The sequence below is a fragment of the Trichoplusia ni genome, chromosome 4, assembly GCF_003590095.1.
Source record: "Trichoplusia ni isolate ovarian cell line Hi5 chromosome 4, tn1, whole genome shotgun sequence".
Classification (NCBI taxonomy): domain Eukaryota; kingdom Metazoa; phylum Arthropoda; class Insecta; order Lepidoptera; family Noctuidae; genus Trichoplusia; species Trichoplusia ni.
In genome coordinates this window covers 20,117,114-20,144,141 of record NC_039481.1, presented here as the reverse complement: position 1 = coordinate 20,144,141, position 27,028 = coordinate 20,117,114, and the positions used below count along the sequence as shown (strand labels likewise).

Sequence of the window (27,028 nt, the reverse complement as noted above, 5' to 3'; positions counted from 1 at the left end):
TAGTGTGGGATGCCACTTGTGTCGATACTCTTGCGCCATCTCACCTTCCCGGTTCTTCGAGCTGCGCTGGCTCTGCTGCCGCGGCTGCTGAAAACCTCAAACGGCGCAAATATGGTAATCTAGTTGGTAGTTACTTCTTTGAGCCGTTTGGGGTTGAAACTTTTGGGCCGTGGGGGCCGAGTGCTAAAACGCTTTTTAAAGACCTAGCAAAGCGTCTCGTTGACACTTCTCGTGACCCAAAGGCTGGCTTTTACCTCGCTCAGAGGATTAGCATTGCCATTCAACGTGGCAATGCTGCCAGCCTTTTCTGCACACTCCCAGCCGGCAGCGACGCCGATGAATTTTTTGATGCTTTAATTTAATTTAATAATTTTTTGTTTTTTAACTTGTAAATATTTATTTAACTCTGTAAAATTGTAAATATAAAATTTTGATCTAATAATAAAACTTCCTCGAACGTACTATTTGAATTGCTATCGTTTAAAAACAGAATAAAATCCCTAGCACTAGACGTGTTAGTTTGACAGCTGTCACATAAATCAAGTTGTGTTAGCAAGTTTAAAACGTTATATTTACATCATTCTCAGATTTAAAATAAAATTTGTTTTAATATAAACCTGTGTATAAGACTCTCTTCCTTGTAAGAACGAATAGATCCTCCGGCGGGCAATATTAATGTTAGATTAGAAGAAGTTATTGTGATCGCCTTGTTTAGTTATTCAAATCTAATCATGTCGTAAGAACCGTGACCTAGCTTGATGTCAGTGCACTATCCAACGAACAGAAGAATAACTCAAGGTACAATACAGTAAGATGGATATTAATCAACTTGTCAGCAAGAATCAGTCGATAAAAATAGTTCCTTCTATCGAAGATTCTTTGCAATCGATAGGTCTAGATGTAAGTCTCGACCCTAATTCCAAAAAATGGTTTGAACAACTTAAAGTAACTTGGAAAACATGGAAGAAGACGCCAGCAGTAGCAACTCAAATAGAAACATTCTTTGAGCTTGCTGAAGATCGCTATAGACTAGCCTTGGTCTTTGTAATAAAATGTGAGGAATACAAAGATTGCAAATCGAAGACATTACCATATTATATTGTGGAAACACTATTGAAATGGTCTTACAAAAGCAAGATTCTTCCAGATGATAACCTCAAGCTACCTGCTTTTCATATAGCCATACAACAAAGGAATCAACATTTCCTATGTCTTGTGGTTAAAGCTTACAGAATGTTGACAATAAAGGATCAGATTCTCCCCATAGTTAGAGATATGGTCAGTCAAGATAATTGCAAACAAGCCTCTCAGATTGTGATAGCCATGGAGTTATTTGATGACATACCAGTTGAAGATCTTATTTTCCCATTGATCTTACAAGACAAACCCAATTTAATTGATGAATATTTAAATGAATGTCCAAGTCAGGTGAAGCCATTATTAATTTTTCTAGACAACTTGCTGGATAAAACCATAAGTATTCGTGATTTTGTTCAGCATTATATTAATGACAATAAGATAACCCATGTTAAATATGATAAGTTACACTACAAACCATTGGGAAAACTTGTTGCCAGGCTGTGCAATAAGTTTAATATTCCTATAGAAACTTGTAAGAATCTAAGTAAGAACCGCACTACTGGTGGCCTAAGGTACTTAATACATCAGAAATATCAGGAACACAATGTCAGCACTTCAGTGTGGGAAGACTTGGTCAAGGATTCTCTGAAGCAAAATGCAGGCTCTGGACAAGAGTTCATTGAAATGTTAGTGGAGTATGACAGAAGTGAAGCCCTTAAATGGGCCTCATACTTAAACATGGCAGAAAGTGAACTACCTCTTGCACTTAAAGAAGTTTCTATAAGTGATGCACCTGAAGAAGAAAACTGGGATACAAATGAAAAAAATGAAAGCTCTTCACATAAGTACTATAAATTTAAATTACTAGATGACCAGGTCATAATGATAGATTCAGGGGAAAAGTTTAATGACCTAATTGTGTCAGAAATTGTTAAAAGTAGTGTTGTAGGTATTGACTGTGAATGGAAGCCTTCCTTTGGAGCAACACAATCCCAAGTTGCATTAATACAACTTGCTACAAGCAACAGAGTGTATCTCATAGACACTCTAATACTAAACAAAGCAGAATATGCAAGTTACTGGCACACTTTTTATAAATCATTTCTGGACAATGCAGAAATCATTAAAGTTGGCTTTGGTCTTGAACAGGACTTGAAAGAAATGAAGTCCTGCTTGGTAGGCTTGGGGAGTATTAAAGTACAAGGTGAAGGATTATTAGATCTTGGTATATTCTGGAAAAGCCTTCTAAGTAATGGACTGTTGTTACCTAGCAGCAGTGATGTTGGAGGAAACAGTCTAAGCTGTCTTGTACAGTCATGTTTTGGGTTGCCTCTTGAAAAGTCTGAACAATGTTCCAATTGGGAATTAAGGCCATTAAGAAGTACGCAAATTCTTTATGCTGCTTTAGATGCCTTTGTATTGATTGAATTATATGAATACCTCCAGAAAATATGTTTGGTCCAAAAAATTAACTTTGAAGAAATTTGCAATGATGTTATGTTAGAAAGTAAGAAGAAATGTACAAAGAAACCAAAAGTTATAGAAAGATTTCAGTCCTCCATACCAATTGTACAGTCAAGATCAGTCCATGAGGTGAAATTTATAGTTGATCCTGTGTTATCCAATTTGATGCCTTATTTAAGATATTGTGGAATAGACACAACTGTGATACCAGTTACTATGTTATGGCATGATGCAATAAATTTAGCAATAAAAGAAGACCGTTTAGTACTTTTGTGCAAAATAAAACATACTCCAACAAATACCTTCCCACAAAGTTCTATATTAGAAGTTGGCAGAGACACAGTAATGCAACAGTTAAGGAAAATATTTTACAGTTTTAACATAAAAGTTGAACAAGACAATTTGTTTAGTTTTTGTATTAATTGTAATAGTAAAGATTTAAGAAAACTAGATTCTAATGATGTTGTGAAAATGTGTAGTGAATACAAAATAAATGCTGTTGCTGATGAGGCCACTGACAGGTTTGGTTGTGGGTATGATGATGACGAAACTGCATATTGTGATAACTTTTTGAGTGATTCAGATTGTGATGAAGAATTGTATCAACCAGATACATTACCACGAAAAACTTTGACTACAAAAAAGAATGTGCCAATTGAAATACATAATGCTTCTAAATTGTCAGACTTAAAAAAGTCTGCCATTCTTTGTGAAGATTGTGGAAAATTGTTTTGGGATGAAGATGTATTGCTTAAACCGGTCAGTGAGGTTGTGTTGCATTTTAAAAAGCTGAAAATCTGGTAAGCTTTATGTTGCCCAAAATAAAAAGGTCCATTACTTTCCAAAATATTTTTTTCCATGTAAATATATTACATTATTAAATAGAGTTTATGAATAAATGTTGAAGTTGTTATTGAAACAAGGTCCTTGTTGATAGCATTGTATTTTAAGATCTAAAATAACTATAGTACATAATTGTGTAAATAATAACAATATATTTTTTTATTGAACCAAAACCAGGCTTGTGACTAAATTCTATCCAGACAAATAGCATAAATTATAATATTTGTTATACCTTAGATGAAAGTAAAGAAAACATTGTACTGGAAATGTGGAATTAAGCCATGTACTCTTATGTATAACAAAATATTGTAAATATTTCATTCATAGTAAACAATTAACGCATTTAATTGTAAATGGTATAAAATTAATTAATCTTATAATCTATAATTCTGTTGACAAAAAATGTATAAGGCCACTTTCTTTGGTAGAAACGATTACCAACAATATTAAATTTGAGCATAAAAACAACTAGCCATAATATTTGTTCTATCTATATCACGTAGTAGGGCCACCACATGTGGCGAGCCGGCACAACCACAAAACGCTGCCACCGCTTTATTTCCTGCATTTTTCGTACATTGTATATGAGCTCGCTGTACACGGCTGAAGCCGGTGGTCGTCACACGCTACTATTCGACGCTGGTGGTTTTTCCATACAAAAAGTTTAGGAAATATGCCGCTGTTTGCGTCATGAGGTTGTGACCAGTGGCCCGTGTGGCGGCCCTTCAAATTGCAGTTAAAATATGTAAAAGTACATAATACACCAATATCGCTTCCATAACAGTATGTGCTCATATGAAAATCATGTAACATTATACCTACATATCTTTGCAATTCATGAAAAGCGAATTCAAAGAGATTTGCTCAGCAGTGTTTTCATAACATTGCGTAAGCCCATACAATAAAGTGCCTTTAAACTACATTCACCTGAGGCAATAAATTAATACATATTATATTTTAATATTATTGGTCGTAATATATTTAAAGATTTTGCTTTAATTGAACTTATATTACCATAGGTAACCAATTCCCATAGTAACTAGGTTTTTGACTGACAAAAAACTCAATATTTCTTTCTTAGCAATTGCTCTCTGCCTTAAGTCCCAAATCTTCATACAGAAAGTGTTTTAATTTATAATTAATTATTATACATATTCAATGTAATTTTTACAGAGGTTATTCATGCTTATCAGCTAATTTTTATCAAATATAAAAACGGTGCATTCTATAAAACAACAAGATCACAGAACAAAATGTTGTATGTAAAAAGGGGGTTTCCCAATTTTTAAATGATCCAAATTTGACCACACTATTTCCAACTTCAAAGTAATTAAATCCTCTGTAAAACCAATAAATGTATCTTTGTATTTTTAACAATTAATACTTAAATCTACATACTAAAACAGTACAAATATTGTTGCTTGGTATAGTGTTAGCCACCATTAAGATGTTAAGCTAATCTATAAATTTTATGTAAGAATTTTTTTTAAGGCTTTGATTTAAGATTTATGATAATTGTTACACCACAAGGTGTGATATTTCAAAAAATAATTGTACAGTTCTTATTGTTTTTCTTAAATTGTTCTACTTCTTCCACTAGCAATCGCTTGTTACCTCTTAAGTTCAATTCTTCTATATTTAACTGAGGAAACTTATTTAACGTAGTCAACTTGTTGTTCTCTAATGATAATGTCTGAAATAAGAAACAAGTAAATAAGTTAAAAATGTAATTCAATATTTCGAAAAAACAGTTTTAATAAGGTCGCGGGTCAATGTAATAGAGTCCGAAAGGCAGGTACAGATTCGTCATTTCAGTCAGATTCGTTTTTCTTTAAGACCAAATAATGAAGCTTAATAGTTTGTCTATCTTTTCCTCTTTAAGTATAGGTAGATAGATATTTAAAGCAAGTGAGAGAATTAGAGATGAAACGATCATTAGCTTGTATTCTATCTAGTGGTTAAAAAAACTGCTGTACTTAATTAATATAGTAAAATATTGTAAAAAAACAATCAAATAGAATGAGCTAATAAAGTATTTGTAAGGTCCCCCGCCTTTGTCCTGCAGTGGGGCATAGAAAGAGTTTAGGATATACACATTGTAATCTTACCTTACAATGCTGTAACATAACTAGAGCAGGCAATACACTCGAATCTAAATCCTGGTTCGACAAATCAACATTCTCACAGTGACTGTAGTACTGGAAATGCGGCAAGCTGATAATTTTTTCATCGAATTTAATTTTATAATCGAGAGAATCAGTTGCGTAATCGGTAACTAGTTGATCTTCAACACTCCATTGAGTTATCAAGTCACTGTAATATCCTGCCCGTAATTTATCAATAACTTTTAATGTTCGTAAATTCTCTAGTACTTCCTTATGGTATTTCTTTGCGTCAATGCAATGAAGAAAGACTGTAGTTGTTAGAAGCGTCCCTGGAAACAAAAAAAAAAATTAATAATATGATTAGTAATATGTTTATTTAAGTAATTTAGAAACTGTATAAAAACATGTTATACATGTAGCTACAGCATATGCAATAATTATGTTATTTTAATAAACTGTTAACACTTAAATCTCGTTTTTAGTTGTATCCCCTGATTTCAAGAACAATTTGTGGAAAGCCAAAAATAGATCATGCAAAAAATATTAAAAACCTGACTCAAAAAAAACCCCGCATATAAGAGAAAAATAAACTGAATAATAAATATACAATACTATATCAGGGTCCCACTGCCTGAACTCAGCGCCATAAGAACGAATAACTTTGAAGGAAATTATTCCCTTAAAACAACCAAACCTCATAAATTAAAAACAAATCACACACCTATATAGGAAGTATATTTGTTCAGTCTTTTTTAGCATGGAAAGCAACCTAGCCGTGGGACATTTAAAGGCTGAAATTATTTTCATTTATATTACGAGTATATTGTTTATACATTACATTTATTGTCAGGTTCCATAGCTAGCAACTGTCGACAGGATTCTAACTGATTGTTGAGTTCTTCAACTACAGGCTTAGAGTATTTTCTTTTAAAACTTATGGAGCTTTTTCCAACATATTTAGTTTCATTCATTTTGATACTAGGAAGAGCTTGTAGGTGTCCATCTTCCATTTGAAACTCCAACTGAAATGATAATTTTAAAGTGCTTATTTCTTTTTACTGAGGAAATCAGACAAAGATTACAACAGAAATAAATGATTCAATATCATCTAGTTTATCTATGATATTTTTTTATTAAAAAAAATACGACTCCCGCACAGGAAATTTAATCCTTGTGCCACAGGAGGCTTACAAACAACAAACAAGACTCAATGATCTACCTTGAAATGAACTAACAGCTTTTAACAACGCGATGTAAATTGGCAAATTAAAGAATGCAACCACTGAGATGAAATACTAATTACCTTCACTTCTTCACTAACTACAGCATTACTCTTAAAAATCCATAATACATCATAATGATTGCCCGAGCAAGACTGCCATTCACCATTTAATAATTCATTGTTATGAAATAAGCGAGTTCTTGAGTCAACAACACTTTGGTCTACAGGTTTGCTAAATGCGACTGTAGTTTTAGAAGGAGTCATAACATATACCACAACTTGTACATCCATTCTTACAGCTCCTGTAAGATAAGCATAAATATTTGTGTTTAGTGTCATAAAGAGAATATGCGAGGAAACAGCATTTTTGGCATTAATTGGGCGATGTACTACAGGAGTTGCGACGGAGCCATTAAAGCGTTCATGCTGGGTTTTTGTTTCATGGAGAATTTCAATAGATTACAGGATAAAAAGCAATGTTATGTTTACCTAGCAGCCACCTTTGATAAAACCAAGCACTAGTGTCATCTGGGTCAGTAAATGCTGCACTTTGTACCATTTTTAATTCATGTTTATGATGGCTATCCTCTATTGGTCTCCCTCCTGTAAAAAGAATAGGCTTATTCAATTTTTATACTTGCATCAAAATAATGCTTTCAGGCCATATCAGTTTTTATTTAATACCCACACAACCTTTATGATAAAACATATTTTGACTTTTAGTGTAGTATTATATCTTTATTATGCACTTAAATCATTTAAGTCCAATATTTGGTTTTCATGGCACAATTTAAATATAAACTGCTATTTTCAAAAAAGTACTGATATACAGCTAATGAATTTTTTAAATTTTACTTGCTATAAAATTTTAGGATAAGAAAACTCTTGATTACCTTCCAAGTCTGGAAAAAGTTCTACAAGCATTTTACTTCTGTAGTGCCAAGCAGAATAATTAGAGAAATTGTCAAGGAGTTTCTCAGTTGTAAAGTCAAATTCATCCTTCAAGGGTGGCTTACATTGACTTACGACAAACCTCCGGTAATCCCAAGTGTGAACTGGAACACATGAATGAAATAAACATAACATTAGGACTCACATTTTCATGAGCATGCATTCAGTCAGAAAAATACATACAAAAAGATAAGACTATGGAATTTTAAAGATTTGGTTGCACTATGTAAGGAAATCAATTTTAAGTAACTTTTCATAATGTTTATCATAATCATCAGTATCATATCAGAAGTTAAGCCAACAAATGAAAGAGATTTAAGAAATCTTTTCATAAATTCTTATAACTATAAATAAATGACATTGACATAGCAATAACTTTTATGAATTATACCTCAGAAAAAGGATACTTACAATTTCTCTCATCAAATTTAAGATATTTGCTGCACAGACCCAGTTCAATTTCCCAGTTGGGGTCAGTTCTTGTGGTGAGCACCCATTCCCTTTGATGCCAAGCACAGTATGACTTAGGGTTGATTTTTAAACAATATTCAGTTAAATTCAGTTCAGCATCATATAGTTGGCTAAGTTCTTCACTTTCATAAGTTTTTCTAGAAGTATAATAACAAAAATATAAGTTAGATAAAAGGAGGTATTCTTTACGATAAACCGACTACAGGAGTAGGTAACTTATATGCTTGTCCAGTATTTTGATTTTAATCTTCATTGCATTATGCAGTAACTTTAAACAAAATGATTAATGAATTTACAAAAAGAATACTATTGTTTTCAATTAGTTTAGGTTAAATTAAACAAAGAGTACATACGCAAATATGATAAGTATTTCTCTTCTGATATTCCATAAGGTATAGATGTCAGGGTTTGATGATAATACTTTTCCAGTCAACTCCAGCAGTTCTTTGTCTAATTCCGATTCTTTTCTCTGAAAGAACAACAAATAAAGATGTAAAAGAATCATACAGCCTTCAGACATTTAAAGCACCATGATTTAAGTGAGATTCATACATACTTTGTGGAAGATTTTTTGCATCGCATGTTTGAATATTTTTAATTTTTCCTGACGTTCTTTTTCCTTCCTAGCTTTTTCTTCTTCCGTAGTACGAACCTTTACTCTCCCGTGCTGAAAACCACAATAATGGATGGACTGCAGTAAACTGATAATTACAGATAATTGAACCAGGACGTGGTTTCAAAAGAACGATGCTTACCATTTTGGGCTTGTTTAAATATGTATAGGTTGCTTATTTATATTTCAAACGATACTTAATATAATAACACGTGTATTATTCCTAGATGAATAAGTTAACTTTATAACAACTAATAATATTATATTTTAAAATTTTGGCAGAATTTAAATGATATTAGTGATAACCTTTGACGTCCGATTGAATTTGACTTAGTCAGTCTGTCAAACGTTTACGTCAGTCATCATTAGGGATGGGAATTTAAAGAGTTTTAGTAATTTTAACAAAAAAATGATATAATTATACCACTGTGAAAATTAATCTGTATGGTACTAATAATATTGTTTTGTTAGAAAAATCAACTCCTGAATTTCTTTAAATCGTTTTAAAAAGTTTGTCACAATTTTTTGTTTAGTGAACTTTCAGCAATACTCCTTTTAGATTTTTAGAGTACTTAAAATTTAAAAACACTATTTACATGCTTATTTCCGTACGTGAATATGTGTTACGTATATTAATATAACAAGTTCAACTGCATAACACAATGTACATATTTATATTGCTTTTACCACCATTCATGGGCAATTTGGCACCATGTCCTGATGACATCGATGACAACAAAAAAAAGGTGTGACAACTGACATTTGTCAATTGTGAATATTGACAACCAATATGAGTAAATGAAAGAGAAACGCGGATATTTCCCTTAAACACAAGAAATATTACCTAAGCCTTATCTAATATTAAAGATAATCCCAACAAGTGCTACTTAAAGATTGAGTGTTGTAATATATAACTGTTATTTTAGTATAGTTGGTGAAAGATGAATAATGCACCGCAGTTCTCTTTACGGTGGAATAATTACGTATCTCACGTAACAGAAGCGTTCAATGTTCTCCGTTTCGAAAACGATTTAGTGGATGTCACGCTGTGCTGCGATGGAGGTAAAATAAAAGCACATAAAATGTTGTTATCCGCCTGTAGTAGTTACTTCAAGCAAATATTCAAAGAGAATCCATGTCAACATCCAGTGATTATATTTAGGAACTTCAAGTTTGAAGACCTCAATGCGATCATCAATTTTATGTATCATGGAGAGGTGAACATATTTCAAGAACAATTGGAATCATTCCTGATAACTGCTGAGCTTTTAGAGGTAAAGGGTTTGACAGACAATGTGGAAGATGAATCATCTAAAAGCCAGTTGCGAATCACGGATAACACATCTTTAGATTTAAGTTCTAAATCAAGTAGAATTATTGAAGATATTGTGCCTGTATTGTCTGACGAACCAATTAACTTGGCAACCATGCAAACCTCCAGAGATGAGTACATTCCACAGCCTACAGCAGTAAAAAGTATTCCAGAACAAGAAAATGGTAACATTGAAATGCAACCGGAAACCTCAAAGTCTGATGAAAGTGTAAAGTTGAAAGTAGTACAACCTGCTGGTGAAGAAATGCAAGTGGATACACAGTCAACATCTGCTGAAGATTTGTCTGAAAAAAATAATTCTGGTATGTGAAATTATTTGATACTACCCGAATTGCCAGATAAATTCAAGATTATTGTGGCAATTTTTAGTAAAATATGTGATTAACATGTAATTATGTAATATTTAGTTTCATAAAATGTGAACCTGAATCTATACTATTACATTTTAGATATCTGAATCTAACTTATCACAACCACTACAAAAAACTGTTGACCTCTTCTACACAATTTTGATAAAGATTAATTTACTTAACAATTTTTTTTACAGAGTCTGAACTGGCCAAGTTCCGCTGTCAACTTTGCCCGAAAGGTTTCAAGCATCCGACTTCACTGACCCTGCACAAAGATTCACACGCCGGAAAAACGCAATGCCCTGTCTGTCACCGATCATTCTCACGGTCTTACGACATGAGAAGTCACTTACAAAGAATACATCAAGGAAAACAGCTGACTATCAAGGAGATCAGATATAAGAACACAAATGACAATGTCGCACCCAAGCAGTTTACTCATCATATTTAGTTAAAGCCACATGGTAACTAAAGTTACCATTATTTGTGCACATAGTGCAAACGCCTAGAACTGTCTATATATAGTACATTAACTTTAACAGCTATTGTTATATTAAAATGAAAAAAATATTTTTATTTACTATTTTTATTAAGTCACAAATGATATTGCTCAGTGCTAGCTTTGGCTATTTTTATACTAGTCTGTAATATTACTGTTTTAATATTATAATTGTTTCCATTATATCTTGTTTTATTTATTATACAATTTCTGCCTCATATACAGGGTCAATTTTAAACAAATTTTCAATTTTTTTCGTATATTTTTAGTTGATGATAAGATCATCTACAGACTAAGAAACATTTGTTTTAGTTTATCCTGAGAAATGTTGAACGGATGGTTACTCAACCAACAGCACAAGTCAGTTCATCCATCTTTCCGCGAACGGACTAAGGAAGTGCGTGGTACTTGCTTTTTTATTTTAATTATACTAGCCTCTCGTAAGAATTATGTATAAAAATAAAGACAGACAGTCAAATCAAACTAGTCATATTATGCCAGTACTTTTTACTATTGTAAAAACATGGACAGCAACTGTTTTCTGCGAAAATCTGGTTGAATCTTTCAGAAAGCAATAGGACCATATTTAATTGCAGGTATTTTAAAACAAAAATGAATTGCATAATCGTCATAAAATGAATCGTAACTAATCGTAAAAAAAGGGTTGATAAGATAAAATAAACTTTCTCTACATCAAAATAATTAATGTTCATAGCTATCAAGAGATGGCGGTGCTTCAAATACAAGATGTGATATAATCTGCCATCATGATAATTATATTATCTCTTTGTTTTTCTTCAAAAATCTCAAAACAGTTCTGTAAGTAAGTATCTATCCTACTTTCACGCGACAATATTGGAAGGGGGGACAGCTGCTACTTAAATGAAAAAAATAGGAATCAACTTTAGGTACCTTAAGCCTAGGCTTTTAACGAAATCTCGTTACTAAGTTAACCTTTATAAAGTAACAGGTTGTTTTTCGCGGCTTCGCCCGCCAAGACCGGGTATGGCTGCAAAAACATTACCCTCATTTAACGAAGTCGGATAAAAATGTCCATACCAAAAATTGATTCAGCCGTTTGGGCGTTAATGGGTAAAAAAATACAAACACACTCACATGCCATCATCATTAGTGTGATGTGATTTATTGAGGCTATATGTGCATTTCAAAAATAATTAGGCATCTAATTGTACTTGAAACTCTGTTGCAACTTAGTAGATACTTAGATATCTATACTTACTCCATGTGTGCTCGACTTCTTACACGAACATACATTAAATAAATAAGCAAGTGGTACCTATGGTTTTAAGTGTTTTTTTTATTTGGTAATCTTTCTTGTTGTTTTACATTGGTTTTAAGTCGCGTTTTAAGCCGAGAGTGTTTACTTTCTTTAAGTAGATACCTAAACAAATACAGTGTAACTAAAATCCAAGTCTTACTGATAGAAAAGTAACTATAGGCGCTGCTCGAACACATTCGTGCCTTACCTAGAGAATAAAGCCTAATAAAAGCCGGAAAGCACTAAAAGTAAAATATGTCTGGCCCATGTCGGATGGAGAAACCCTCGTCATGGTTGTTTTTAGTGAAATCAAGAATCTAGACCAAATAAGTCCTTTCTGTGATATTTCACTTATAGGTAAACAAGTTTCATAGTACGCGGGCGACTTATGATGCTTAGGTGTTTTTTTTTTTTTTTATTGAACTTTGAGTTTTGGTTAGATAGGTTTTTATTCGCTTTGTTTAAAGTTGCGATGCTTAGGTGTTAGGTATCTGATAAAAAACGAATGCTACCTAGGTTCTTTATTTACGAATAACATTCATGATACCTATTGAGTCGTATTAGGAGCAAAGTAAAGTATAGTTTACAGAACTATAAAAGAACTTGGCTTTTATTGTAGGCAGCAAAAAAAAATGGATTGAATGCAACCGTTAGTTTTAACGATTTCAGTTGCGTGGTACTAAAATGATCTTACGCAGTCAAACACGCAAAATACTCAATAAGTTACTCTTTTAAAATTAAGAACTTTTTTTCTAGAGAGGAACTGGAGTGATCAGCTTAGCTTAGAGTTAGAATGCTGAAGTAGGCTGGTCATGTCAGTCTGTAGAAGGACCGATACCGCGATGGCCTTTAGAGCAGACGACACCGCGACAGGAGCCTTTGAGTGGAGACCACGAGTTGGCAAGTGCATGCCCTCTATACCCATGGATCAATGATCTAAAAAAGGTAGCTGGCTCGAACTTGCTGTGGAGTGACGGTTCAGGTGTTATGGCGCAAATGCTGTCGGCCCGGACGTAGCAGTGGGCCTGTTTAAATTGCCATTATAAAAAAAAAGTTTTTTTTTCAAATGGGCCTTTTTCCAGTGCCCCAATTCTGCTATTTATAACGGCCGATTATTGAATGAAATTTGGCTTAAAGGACAATTTTCGTATTCTCTTAAGCATTTTTCTATACAATAATTGGAAATTCAGTGCAGGACTTTATACTCAAGGTCGATACAATTAACTTCCAATTATTGTATTGGCAAAATGCTTAGGAGAATAGGAGTAATTTCAAATTTAATCCAATTGCCATTCATTCATCGGCCAATGTAAAATAGCAGAATCGGGGCCCAGGCATTTTTAAGCCGCTATAAAACCAGGCAACCAGCTAAAAATGATACTAGGTACGTTTATTGGGTGGCTACTTCTGTAAATCACTACTTGATACCAATAAGATTCTAATACAATAGTGAAAAGGTACCTAATCCAAATTAAATAAGTAGATACTTAATTAAGTACTTTGATTAGGAATAGATTTAACTTACAAAACACTTTTTCAAGGAGTAGATACCTAATTCCCTTTAACGAGATGATTAAACTAGCTTAAGTGGTCCTAGCTAACACCCAATCTTTCGACAAAGATGTACATAAAATATTAATTAGGAATAATCGTAAGTTTTTTATTTTTTTTCTCCCTAGGTTTTGTTTTGATGCTATCGTAAAATTGAAAAATCTGTTTATGATTCTATTGGGCGTAGGAGATAAGTATTTTAGAATTTAATTTAGTTTTTCTGGATACTTGAACTAAGTTCTTACCTATCTTAGCTATCCAACGAAAAAGATTTCAATTCGAACCAGTAGGTACCTAGGTATTCGTAAGTACTAAAGCAAGAAATAAATTAGTTATGTATGTAGTAAATTACCGCATTGCATGCATGCATTTTAAGTGCATGGTCAATATAATAGAGAAATAAAAATGCGAAAGTAGTATACCTACGGCGCGGCGTGACCAAAAATCTAATAATAATAAAAGTATTGAAGGGGAATTAACCGCGTTACTGGATGCAGTAATAGCATGGCACGGCGAGCCGCCGAGCCGCCGAGGGTTAAAGCTAAGAACCAAAAGCTTCAGTAGCCGGGCGCGCGGGCGGGACAATCAGGGGTTGTAGAAGCGGGGGTGGAGGGGGTCGGGCGGAGGGCGCTCGATACGCGCGCGCGCCGCGCTCCGCTTTCAGCCAGTCGCATTTCGACGTCGTTGCGCTCAGTTTGTGTCACGCTCATCGGCGCGCATCTGTCAAACGCTACGATATCGATATAAAAGACATACGTTCTTAATAAGTATGTATATTGTTTATTAAAAACATTATAAACGGTTAATTAATATTAGGTTTACTGTGAATAGTGAGTGGTATAATATAATTTTATCGAAATAATTAAATTGTTTACATTCGAACCACATGTTTACTAGTTACGATAGGTTTGTTTCTGATAAGCAATAATATATTGCATTGATGTTTACTGAAAAATAAGTGCAGTGTCTTTTATTATTTACGTAAATACGGTTAAAATAAGTCACGGTATCTAAATTAGCAGTTTTAGTTAGGTACAGTCGGAAGTTCACGATTGTGCATTGATGTGAGGTGCTTTCAGATGTTCTTTTCATATATCGTTCGGAGATTTGTGAAGTTTTGAAGAAATAGCGGGTGCTTTTATTCAGTAAAATGAGTGTGTGAATTTTTGATGGTGTGTCGTGAACGGGAGCGCGTGTAGAGTTCAGATTCGCTCGTTGAGCGTCGCGCGACGGCGCAGCGAGGGTATTGATCGGCGGCGGCGGCGGGTCGCGAGACGCCGGCGTTCGCCCGCCGCCGCCTAAATAAAGCTCCGCATGTGTGCGCCCCGCCTCGCCGCTCGCCGCCCTACGTCGATGCCGCCGCACGCCGTCAACGTCTTACCGACGGACGTCGCGTGAAATACGCTAGCCGACCATCAAACTATCACATGATACTAACTCATTTAGCTGAGAAAATTAAAACATACAAATTTCTCTTCTATCATTCAGATAACAGAAACATGATTGAATATAAGATTTATTACGAAAATAGAGCTGAAAAGTACCTCTATCTACTTTTTCTAATACGATATCGATCAAACAAATACAATTTGGGTACTGAATAATGAAGGATTCTGCTCGCTTGAACACTTAAAAGGCCTATTCAACGTCAATTGAATGATATTCCAACTAGTTACCTATTCATTCATGGAGCTTTATCAGGTTTTCAATTAAATGGTAGTTCTAGTAGTAAATGCACCGACATGGGCGACATAGGTTGGTGGTACCTAGTAGCTATAAAATTAACTGTGAACGAAATACTATTACTTGTGAACTAGGAAAATTGATTTGTTTATAAGACACACAGACTGACGATTTTTTGGGAATATACAAATGATCTAGATTTTGGCAAATACTTTTAAAAGACACTTGAAGAGGTGTACATTATTATATTTGTATATGAAATAAGTTCTAGTATTTGCGAAACCGTGGAAATTGGCACGAGAAAGAGGAGGCCTGTGCCCAGCAATGGGAGGATAAAGGCTGTGGATGATGATGATGATGATGATTTGCGATTATCGGGTGTTTATCTCAGAAAATAATTGTTTCTAGATCTAACCCTAAGCTTAACTCCTAGTTTTGATTAATTGAAAATGAACGAAAACGACCATGCACTATTAGGTACAAATGAGGTCTTAAGTGGATATTAGTTTGCTATTCCTCACAAGCTAGGTTTGTAATTTTACTATGTGCCTACCGATCGTAAAATCGTCGACAAACCGATGGTTGTCCTCAATCCAATTGTCCATAAGTAATGGCAGTTGAGTCAGGTCAATTTTCGTGAGTGTTCTACGTGCTCGTTTTCCCCTACTTGCTATCCAATCCAATAGGATTCGCAGACATTTTCATCATTTATAATGCACTTCGGCAATCCTTAATTGATAACTTCATTTGGTCAATACATACGCCTCGACTATTTTGGTAAACGTCTGAGTGTAGCAAGAATCCTTTAGGGTGTATGGTGACAACTTATGATTTATAAATAGCGTGTGAATCAGCTGGGTTATAATGTATTGTATAGAAATAGTAATAGTTAAAACTTTTGTTGTAGGTAATGTCGGGATAATTGTACCGTATCCTCGTAAGAGCAATGGCGCGCACATTGCTGGCGAGCGGTGCGCTGCTCTGCGCGCTCAGCGCGGTGCTGCAAGCGCGCGCCCTCACCTTACTGCCGCACGACGTGCGCCCCGGGCATGCCGTCAGACACTTCATCGGCAACCACTCACGGTATACGCTCCTAGATCCGGAGTTCGCCCCTTACTTCACTCTTCTCGATGATGGCCTACTCATGACCACTGCTGACCTAACACCTCTGCTCAATCAGCCCATCAATCTCGCTATACTAGAACAAACTCCATATAGCAGCTCGGCACATGCCATTCACCTCCTAGTGATGGACCGCCGACGAATGCTACATTTCACCGCAGCCAACGGCCTAATAGGAGAAATATCGGAAAATGCTCCACCTGGATCAGTTGTTGATCTACTTCCTATAAAAGCTACGGCACTTATAGATGTAGGTCCACTGGCGTACAAAATAATTAAAGGCAATGAAGATTCTATTTTTTCATTACGCCAAAAAGGAAAGACCGAGTCAAATCCAGAAATTAAATCAGTCGTTACCGATGGTGATGTTGAAATGATTGCCATTAAATCATTAGATGCCGAAGTAAAGAATTTATATGAAATTGTTATACAAGCAACTGACATTCATGGAGCGAATAAAGCACATCTTCCCGTTAGGATAGATGTGGTTAATGAAAATGATCACGAGCCAGAATTTGACCAAAATGTCTATTACTTTGCTGTAAATGGAACTGCTGACGAAAATGGACCTAATGGCACTGCACACTGGCAGAGGTTTTCAAATATTGGACAAGTTCATGCTTATGATGCTGATGGAGATCGGGTATACTATTCTTTGCAAACACCAAGTAATTTGGCGGTAATAGTGCCTCAAACAGGTGAACTTATACTGGCTGGCGAGCCTGATGGTCATGAGGCTGAATTGAGAGTGCTCGCACACGATACCGGTTTTCCCCAACGTAAGAGTCAACCTGCTCGGGTCTTCCTTGAATTTGTAGTTCGTGATCAGAGAGAATTACCGGTTCTTCATCGTGAAAAGCGACGTGTAACCCGTGCCGTACGACCAACAAAACGTATCGAATTCACGGAGGCCGATGGCGAAGTAGAAGGACGAGCCGTATTCACGTTAGAAAAGGAAACTGACCGCGAGACTTTTAAAATTCGGGACGAAAATCCGTGGGTTACCGTTGAACCAAGTGGTGTAGTGAAAGTTAAAAAGAAGTGGGACTATGAGGAGTTAGGACCGGAGAAGACCATTGACTTCTGGGTGACCATCACCAACGCAGGAAATGGAGGTAAGTTTTTGAAACGAATAATTTCAACAAGAATGTTAGCAGAAGCGTAATTTTCTAGGACTTGATTTATTCAACGATCATTATTAATGTTGATATCTATTTTGCGAGAATTTGAATCGTTTTAAACAAAAGTAAACAAAAAATTTTAGTCAAATGAAAAACCTCGAATCATAAAATCATTGCATCATAAAACAGCATTGTTATTTATATCAGAGCGAACTGCAAAGGACAAAAGTGGAACACAAAACATGAGCTTATAAAAACATCGAGCAATCTTCAGGACAATTTAATCGTCTCCAAAGAAAAGGTGTACCTAATACACAATTTAATATTTTTTACCGTCCCGAGTCATCCCATTTTTTATAATTCATCCATCCATCTTTCCAATGTCTCTATCAAGAGCAAATTGAGATAATGATAGGGCAGAATGGGGTGGGGTGAGATGTTGCTGTCTTATTCGGTCCTCACTAAAATGAATATATTTCGTCTTTTTTTACTGATGTTTTTAAGTAATTAAAAAAAACTGTGGATCGGATAGCCTAAGACAAATTGACCGAAATAATGATTGCCATATTTATTCAGTTTGTTAATGTTATTACAATTGCATAATCTAGGCATTCACAAATTAAAAAAAAAATCCTCTTCCCTTACGAGATAGGTCACAGTCGATTGATTTCCGTATTAAAAATTAGGATTGTGCGTTACATTGTGTACGTGCCGCATGCACCTGTCGGATCGAATGGCGCAGTCGAGCATGACATCGTGGTCAGAGGACCTTCTACCACTTCATACAGTAACATGACTGCAGTCGTGGAACAGTGACAGCGCACTATACGCTGTATAGTGGCGTCTTACTCGCACAGCCGTGACTATATTATTTTAAAGATGGGTGGTGGACCGCAGGACGACATGAGTACTCACGAATGTTGCCACTTGCTGTGTGTCCTGGATTGCGCGGGAAATCTCAATTCATCCTAGTTATGACTAAGACCTTTAACGTCCGATATGAAACTGACATTTTGTTGCTTCAAGTCTTAGGATTTATTGTTCAGTAAATTTTGTCAGGTAATCAGACTCTATCTTTTTTATTTTCATAGCAGATCTCAAAGTGAGTTTTAATGTGCAATAAAGTATAAATAAATAAATAAGTTAAACATTCGTGTGATCACAAAAATAATGCTTGTCCTACGCGGGGATCAAATCCGTAACACGTCGCGCTCTGTGCAATCGTCAGATCGCATTTTTTTTTATAAAATTCCTTTTGGTAATTATTTTTCATTAAAGTTATTCCCAAGTCCTCGATTATTTTTCCCTTCCGTCCCTAAATTTGTCACACCTGGCAACACAACTCACGAGCTACCGGCAGCCTCCCGCGCTCTCATCACGACCCACTAATTGTTTACTCTGCCGGAACGTGTCTAGCCTTAGGAAAGGCCCTTTTTACCTAATGATTGTACTATTAAGCGATTCGTATTCAGGTTGCTTACAAATATCATTGTTTTAAAAGTTTAACAATTTTAATATCTCTATTAGCTTCCACCTTCTCTGTTACGTTACGAATTTAATTACTTTGGCGAAGGAAAGTTGTCCCTTTGCAATACAAGCTCATCAGGGGTTGAGGTAGATTTTCTTAATAAAGACTTCAATATAACGATCCGGCAGATGACTTTATTTACGGTATGAGTTACTAGGGATAAAACGCCAAAGGCGCACGCGCTTGATTTTTATCTCTACATAATGAGCTAAAAAAACTTGACGCTCATTCCGAGAATTTTATGACATAATCAGTCGTGTTCTCAGGTTTTTAATACCAAACTAATAATAATCCTCCACACAATTGAAATTTATTTGAGCACATCTTGTTTTTAATAATATTTTTATTTTCGTTATACTATATTACCTTAAATTCATAAAACCGGCCAAGTGCGAGTCGGACTTGCATCTGTACAAAATAAGCCAAAGAAATACATATTTGCAAAAAAAATTGTCACCTGCTAAATGTTAGATATTATTTTTGTTAAATTTTTACCCTTTGGTTACGAAATCATAATAATTAGCTTATGATTACGACAGCAAATGTGGTTAAAGCAATTTGCTGTACATAGTATAAAAAGTTCTAAGCTAGCATGATATTAATCTACGAATAACGTACACACCTCATTTCTTGAATTAGCGATGGCACGAGTGTCCGGCGCGTGGAATGTCCATTAGGTTCAATCATGGTACAATAGATTGTCAGGTGGAATGGTAGCAGGTTGTGGCTACTACCATGGACCGTGCTGAATGCGTGGATAATCAGGGACCTGTCGCACGGCCTCGCTCCGCTTCGACTCTCCCGATTCTACGCGTGATTCGTGACAATCGTAATGCGGAATCTTTGCTGGTAAAGGGCCTTTTTAAAAAGTACTTTGAGCAGAAAATGTATACGAAATTAAAAATTGCGATGTTTATCTTGATATATGAATTGGCAAAATAAAGAATTTAACTTTTTTAAAATTTCCAATATTTGACTTCCAAAATAATCCATCTCTACTCCTCGTAAAACAAAATAAAAACTAATCACTATCTACGAGTACATAGCGCAGAGAAAAAATATTTTAGACTTCAAATAAACAATAAAACATAAACAATCAAAGTAACGATTGAAAACCAAAACACGAATTAGAGATCATCTGTATTAAACGGGACTAGTTGAGTGTTATCGGACATTATCAAAATAAATCAGAAAGGGTTTGTTTAATTACAACATTCTGGTCAGGCGCGTCCAAGGTGGGTGGCCGAGGCAGCCGCGGGCGTCGGATCACCCCGGCCGCGGCTTGCCCAGGAATCTAATCATTATCATTATTGTGTAGATAGTTGTTTCAATTATAGAATCGTGAGCATGCAGGATTTCTTTGCTTACTTACAGAATAGACCATTTTTTTAGACCAATTTAGGTTTATTATCCTTGTATCGTGTGTGGTTTTAATAACGTTTTCGTGTAGTTCAGTAATCTACGTAAACGCGCCGATAAAACAATTTCAACGGCCCACGAGCAGGTTCGCTGCGAAGTACTCGAGGGAGCCTCGTCAAAGCACCTTTGTCTACTGAAAGGCGTGCTCTATTGGCAAATTAATTCTCTACTCTCTTCCAACAGCCACGCTTCTCTTTGAGCCGGCAATCTACAAACACTTTGAAGTGTTTTTAGTACCCTCATTCACTTTTATCGTGTTGCATTGATTTTGCGGGAAATGTTCTAATGTTCCTAAAATTCAAATAATATTTTCCAATATGTTTAATATGAAGATATTTCGCTCGGATATTGTTATTCGCGGTATATATTTTTCAACCAATAAAGTGGCGCAGGTGTTCCGCATGCCAAGGTGGCAATTTTAATCCTGCAGAAGCGGGATGGCGAATGCAACGAAGAAGGAGTATTCTATCCCACGAGTTATCAATTACCCGGCTTCTGTGCCAAGATAACCGTGACGCAATTTATGAAATTTTATTATCATCATGTCCATTTTGCAATACTACTCATTGAATCCAAGAACTACAAAGAAATTTTAAAATGTGATGTACCCACTCTTCTGATTTTACTTCAAATAATGCCTACTGTTTTTCCTCAAAGCTTTTTGCTTCAATTGCTACTTTCTTGACCATCACAGGCTGGCAGGTCGGTCACTCACTTCTTACTATTTGTAGTTCATTTTGTCTCAACGATTTTGTTACTTAGTAGTGCAATGTCACAATTTTTGGCGTTCGATGAAATATTTATTGAAACGTCAAATTATTTTATAATAAAAAAGGGTCTGTTATGGTTTGTGGATTTGATGAAGACTCAAATTGATTTCTTTAGAACTGTATAGTAGATTTGGGGCTTTGTTGATTTTATCTTAGTTTTCGGTGGAGTGTAAATATTTTGGTACAATTAATGGATGTAGAAAAATTCTAAATTCGTTCCTCCAATGAAAATTTAATTTCTTGCAGTGTTGTCTCTTCATTTCGATTGGATTGAAATGAACGACCATTTTCAGGCGACACGGATTTTAATTTGGGTATCGGAATGTAGATGCATGGACGTTTGTATCGGATATCGAGTAGAGCCTAGAGGTTTGCTCTGCAATACTATGTCAAGTCGAATCGATAATTGAAAACGATAGCTGGTGTGACGTATGTCAGGCGCGCCGTCGTCGGCGTCGGTTAGAAATTGGCACATCCGGATTGGGGTCTGACCGGGAGACGATTTAGACTAGTAAGTTTTACTATATATACGTATATTGGGTAGTGGGAAGATAACAAGATTAACAAATCTTGCCGTCTCAAATCCGAGAAATATTGAGGTGACATATGAGTTGATTCTAAATAACAATGATTGGATAGTCATAATAGTGGAAGGAGTTTTAGTTTAATACGTAGAAATACACAAATAAATGGATAGAAGTCATCTCAAAAGCACGCGAGTCCCTGGAGGACACCCACGTTTCACTGTTGACGGGTGTATGTCCCAATGTCCCTAGTGGTTTCCAACAATCTACCTAACTTGAGGCTTGTTTTGATAAAATCTTCGAAAATCAGACTCATGAAATTGGCAAAGACTTCTTACATCCATATCAGAGTCTACAATCATTTCTCTGCAGCGATCTTAACCACATTAAATTCTTTCGGTTACACAACGAATTATACTGATTGTTCGGGTTAATAGATGGCTATGAATCAATATTTGCATCGGACTGTGTATGTTGTATTCACTTGAATTAAACCCATAACAATTAATTACGAGTTCTATCAAACGGAGCGTGCGCATGATTCGGAATTAATAGTAATGGGTAATAAATAAATAACTTTCCAATAAAATAAATACTTACGTTAAAGCGAATTACATTTACGTTCATATATGCTCGTATAATATTACGTAAAAAACATTCATGGAAATGTGGATATTGTAATTAACTCAAAAAACATTGAAAAATCGGATTAATTCTTATCCCAGTATGACGTTATTTTTTTAATTTTGTAGAGCTTACTGTGTGCTATAAATAAAACCTGAAAATTGTAGGTATGAATAGCGAAATATATGAATGAACTTAAAAGCTATGAGGCTAAAGTAGTAATAGAGTTACCGTCGCGGACCAGTTACGAATCGTTTGTGGTGCGTTGTTTGTTAAATTCAGTCGTCATTCAATCAATGACTGTGGGTGCGGGCGTCGCTCGCACAACAATCGGCGCACTGGTCATTACTGGCCAATTCCCCTCATTGTGTCCATTCGCCACAATTACGTATGCGCACTTCCTATGGTCGACCCCAAAGCTATGATCACATTGATCACCACATCTGCTCTCGCCACTGTCATCTTTTTGCTCTTTACTTGCCCTTTATGAGGATGCATCCTGACTCTTAATAAACGCTTAATTAGTACAACTCAAGCGTTGGAATCATGAGAAGGGACTTTCTTTTATTTGTATTTTGTTAGTGACGTTCGAAAAAATATTGTATTGAAATAGCAACATGATGTCTTATTGATGTTATCAAACATTCGTTACTTAATGAAAAATATTTTTAGGGGCGTTCTGGAATTTTTAATTCTTTTTTAATACCACAAGGCAAATCTGTTATTAGTGTAGTAATTGAAACACCCACGTAACAATTAATATTTGGACGATACTCGTTTGAAACAATCTGTATTTTGTGTATCGCAATCATGTAATGTTGGCGAACTTTGGCAATATTTTTCTCCACTGCTTAGGATTTACGATCCGTTAATAAAATTTTCTCACCCTCCTCATTTATTTTAATCAAAATACGTCTCAGTTGTGTATTGTGGACGTTGTGGTCGACACTGATTATTTCTGGGGTTCCATATTTATTATTGTTAGAACTAGGACGGAGTCATTCTGTTGAGAGGGGTGCGTAATAACAAACTTCTTGTCCCAAACTCTTCTATTCACTTTTGCATGCGTAGCCAACACTTACATACATATTTAATTACCTGTTTCAAGTGGCAGGTTATAATTAAAGCTTTACATATGACGTGTTGGTTAATTTATTACAGCTTGTTTGTTCGGGAAAAATTATTACGAAATTTTTAAATTATTTTTTCTTTTCATGGCGGAGTGGTTTGTGTAGGGTGCGGCTGCAGCTGCGGCGTAGTTAGCGTTCCTAACAATTGCCTGAATCAATGTAATAATGGGCTAAAATTATTTGTTAACATGCCTAATTTAGTACTTTATTGGATATTTTATAACGAAACTAATTGGTTTGGTTTTCCAACACCGCATAAATTTAACGGTTATAGGTGATTCATTAGAAATAATCGGTCCATTATCTATTTATCTAATTCCCGCAACATAGTCAAGTTTGGATATATAAATAATTTTCATAGAGTAGTACATTTATTAATTAATGGTTCCTGATTTTTATGCAATTAACCCAAATTAGGATTAAAATAAATTCAGAACGGTCTTGGAAAGAACAAAGACGAATCATCTTCACCTAAATTTAGAAGCAGAGGTATATGATTGACGAAATTTTCAACACATTAATGTTTCCTAACAAGTATGTGAGTACAGAGTACGGCGTGTCGTGACTGTTGTCTGTAAGATGCGCACACATCTCCTATAATTACATCTAACGCATTGGTAAACAGCAGAGGCGTCGTGGCGAGAGTGCACCGATCTCGACTTGCCCATTTATAGGCTTTCACTCTGATTGTGATTTGATTGCGGTCATTTGCTCGTCTACATAAACGGCGAGCGACCGCGATGCGTTTACACGCCCAACCAACGTTAGATTATCACAATTTATTTGCCGTAATAAATTGCTTGTTCATTTAAGTGTCAGCGGAAATGTTGTTTCTTTTGCTCTTTATGTAAATATCACTGTTATGGTACAAACTGCGGTCCTTTCTTGGCATCCAGTTGTTCTACTTAGGTGGTTTAATCTGTTGTTTGTTCATTAGCCGTTTATATAGTTTCGAAATTTATGATCCGTTTGTTACCAGAATAATCTGTGGAGCGGTAGATTTTTTCTGAGCTTAAAAACTCTTCAAGATGCTTGTCACGATTCTAACTCGCAAGCGTGCCTATGAACCTACTTCGTAAAACTGTGTCCATTATGGCAATTGATCTATAAATTCCCGTTACGTATACTACTCTCAAAGGGATATGTGAAAATGAATGGCTTCGACCTACACCGTAGTTCAAATCTTATCACTAAACGACCTCTAATTTGTCCTTCGGTGAAGCGTCGTCAAATTTGTCTCGTGGTATCGATTCAACGTAAACGTGCTCGTAAATCAGGGGTTACTTACACGAGTTACGCGTAGTTTTGGCGTTCACTCTCAACCAACTAACGATTATACTCGCAGTTGATTTATGTCGCAATAGATCTCCGTCAATCGGATCGCGGTGCGGTGATGTTCGGCTATCAATTGTTGGAACTCACCACGGCATCGCGGCACCTTACTTAACACGCAAGCATGAAGGCATTAATAGGCGTGTAATTCCAACGTTGTAAGATGGCTCTTACTACAGTGACTGTTCACATGACCTCGGATGTTTTTGGCTGTTTAAGGAATGTATATACTGCTAACATTGTAACTAGGATGTATATTTGATAATTTAACGAACTTTGAATAGTAGTACGTAATAGAATAAGGATAACCTGTAAAATTGGTTTACCTTTTGTGCCCTAACTTTACAGCAGTCTATAAAAAAGGAACTTGAAAATTTTAATTTGACCAATTTTGTACGGATTCAAAAGGCGATATTTGAAAAAAAGGGGTTTCATATATATCGTTAATGTCATATAAAAAGCTTATGTACTGACTAGCAGAAATTTTCATACTTGCCAAATTGCTGTCCAACGCCATAATAAGACAAAATATGAAACTGCATTTTAGTTTTCAATGTACCTACATTTCGTTCAACTGCCACTTAAGTCAAAAATGTGTTTAGGGAAAAATAAATGTTAAAGCCAAAATTCACTCCTCTGCCAACATAATGTTTTCGCACACCGAAGCAAAGTTAGGTCACGTTCGCTACGTTTATGTAGTTAAAAGAGTTTGTTGGAAAACTTTTATTTATGCTTTTAAAATACACTAGTTTTGTAGCTGTGAAACCGTATAGGTAATCGGGGTGTGGCAGGAGAGTTACGGCCATGAGTAGCGTACAACGAGTCGTGTGCAATGCGGTCGTGCATGCACTTCATTCAGCATTGTTCGGTTTTGCAATGGCCGCTCTCGAGACCTCTTCAGCCACATCCACGATTGACATTCACAGTTTGTGCCAGACGGCTTAAAGTTCACCCCCCTTTAGCTAAGAATGGGGTGCAAGACGTGTTAAACTTGAACGTCCCAATCTCGAACGAACGGTTTATACATTACCAATAAGTTCATTGGTTAGATGTTACATGAAATGCCAGAATTGTTAGTTTATTACATCAATCAAATTGTTTAAATGTCAAAATGTTTCACGAGCTTTACTAGATAACATTGACTGGTATCGTTGACACGATCAAAGTCATTGAATCGGACAGTATCAGATTATATCAATTATGTCTAATGATTTTAATTTGATATGACGTGTAATGCGTCAGATCTAGTGTTAAGATACTCATTTACCAAAACATACTGTTAGTCGCTCGAGTAGGTGCCCATTAAAATAAATGACTGTCTGATGTGACAGTGTTTGTGGCTTTTAATGCGCATGTCATAAAACTTACACGTGAACGCCGTTTGTGCGGTTTCGTTTTGGTATCAAGTGCGTGTCAAGTGGGACACCTCTGGAGTACTGGAGACCGATGAACGGCGGGTTCACGCAGGGCGGCTCCACGGGCTGACTCAAACGAAGCATCCGATTCTCTGTACAATGTACAGTGCAGTTGCTTCTAATTATAGCCGACGTTTGGCCATATGGGGATCTTTGTTTTATCACGCCGAAGCTTTCTTTCCAGTGCATGTAATAACTACTGTCCCGCTTTATTCTAAAAATATTTCTGCTCTGTTAACAATAATATGAATCACTAAAAATGAGATACTTTACCTAAATAACGGATATTGTTCATGCAATTTATTACTGCTATACAAACTAAGTAGGTTAAAGTAATTCATAGATTCCATAGTTTAACGATACACGCTATTATTCTGCAGCACGGGAAGGTATTCTAGCGCGAGTTTAATTTATTAAGGATGGTTGGTAGGTCGGGGTCTACGTTCGGTGGCGTTATTAAGATTTACAACGCCTTTGGGATCTGGGTGCAATTATCAGCAGACTCCTTGACGCCCATGGGAAATATAAGGGCACAGTGCGGTGCTGACCCTTGCAGACGTCCCATCAAATAATACTGCGAGCAAATGAAAATTGCGATC

At 35.7% G+C, this 27,028-nt stretch overlaps 4 protein-coding genes across 4 annotated transcripts in view; 3 read left to right on the top strand and 1 right to left on the bottom strand.

The window, feature by feature from the left end:
* The first annotated feature begins 469 nt into the window (after nucleotides 1-469).
* Nucleotides 470-3,443, top strand: LOC113493517 (exonuclease mut-7 homolog). Its single transcript, XM_026871527.1, has one exon. The coding sequence runs from the start codon at nucleotides 814-816 to the stop codon at nucleotides 3,346-3,348; it is 2,535 nt and encodes an 844-aa protein (XP_026727328.1). The 5' UTR covers nucleotides 470-813; the 3' UTR covers nucleotides 3,349-3,443.
* A 28-nt stretch (nucleotides 3,444-3,471) lies between these two features.
* Nucleotides 3,472-9,038, bottom strand: LOC113493518 (geranylgeranyl transferase type-2 subunit alpha). Its single transcript, XM_026871528.1, has 10 exons — nucleotides 8,892-9,038; nucleotides 8,693-8,803; nucleotides 8,490-8,605; nucleotides 8,077-8,273; nucleotides 7,608-7,769; nucleotides 7,204-7,317; nucleotides 6,796-7,016; nucleotides 6,331-6,514; nucleotides 5,496-5,821; nucleotides 3,472-5,080 (listed from the first exon to the last, which is right to left on the bottom strand). Exons 1-10 carry the CDS (start codon nucleotides 8,892-8,894, stop codon nucleotides 4,928-4,930), a joined length of 1,587 nt encoding a protein of 528 aa, XP_026727329.1. The 5' UTR covers nucleotides 8,895-9,038; the 3' UTR covers nucleotides 3,472-4,927.
* A 474-nt stretch (nucleotides 9,039-9,512) lies between these two features.
* LOC113493520 (broad-complex core protein isoforms 1/2/3/4/5-like) lies at nucleotides 9,513-11,114 on the top strand. Its single transcript, XM_026871529.1, has 2 exons — nucleotides 9,513-10,384; nucleotides 10,630-11,114. The coding sequence occupies exons 1-2, from the start codon at nucleotides 9,691-9,693 to the stop codon at nucleotides 10,881-10,883; spliced, it is 948 nt and encodes a 315-aa protein (XP_026727330.1). The 5' UTR covers nucleotides 9,513-9,690; the 3' UTR covers nucleotides 10,884-11,114.
* Nucleotides 11,115-13,936: 2,822 nt separating this feature from the next.
* The window catches only part of LOC113493516 (neural-cadherin-like), a 167,704-nt gene continuing 154,612 nt past the window's right edge, over nucleotides 13,937-27,028 (top strand). Inside the window, exons 1-2 of the mRNA XM_026871526.1 lie at nucleotides 13,937-14,528; nucleotides 16,352-17,681. Of these exons, the coding sequence (XP_026727327.1) occupies nucleotides 16,391-17,681 (1,291 nt within the window). The 5' untranslated portion in view covers nucleotides 13,937-14,528; nucleotides 16,352-16,390. The remainder of the gene's footprint in view (nucleotides 14,529-16,351; nucleotides 17,682-27,028) is intronic.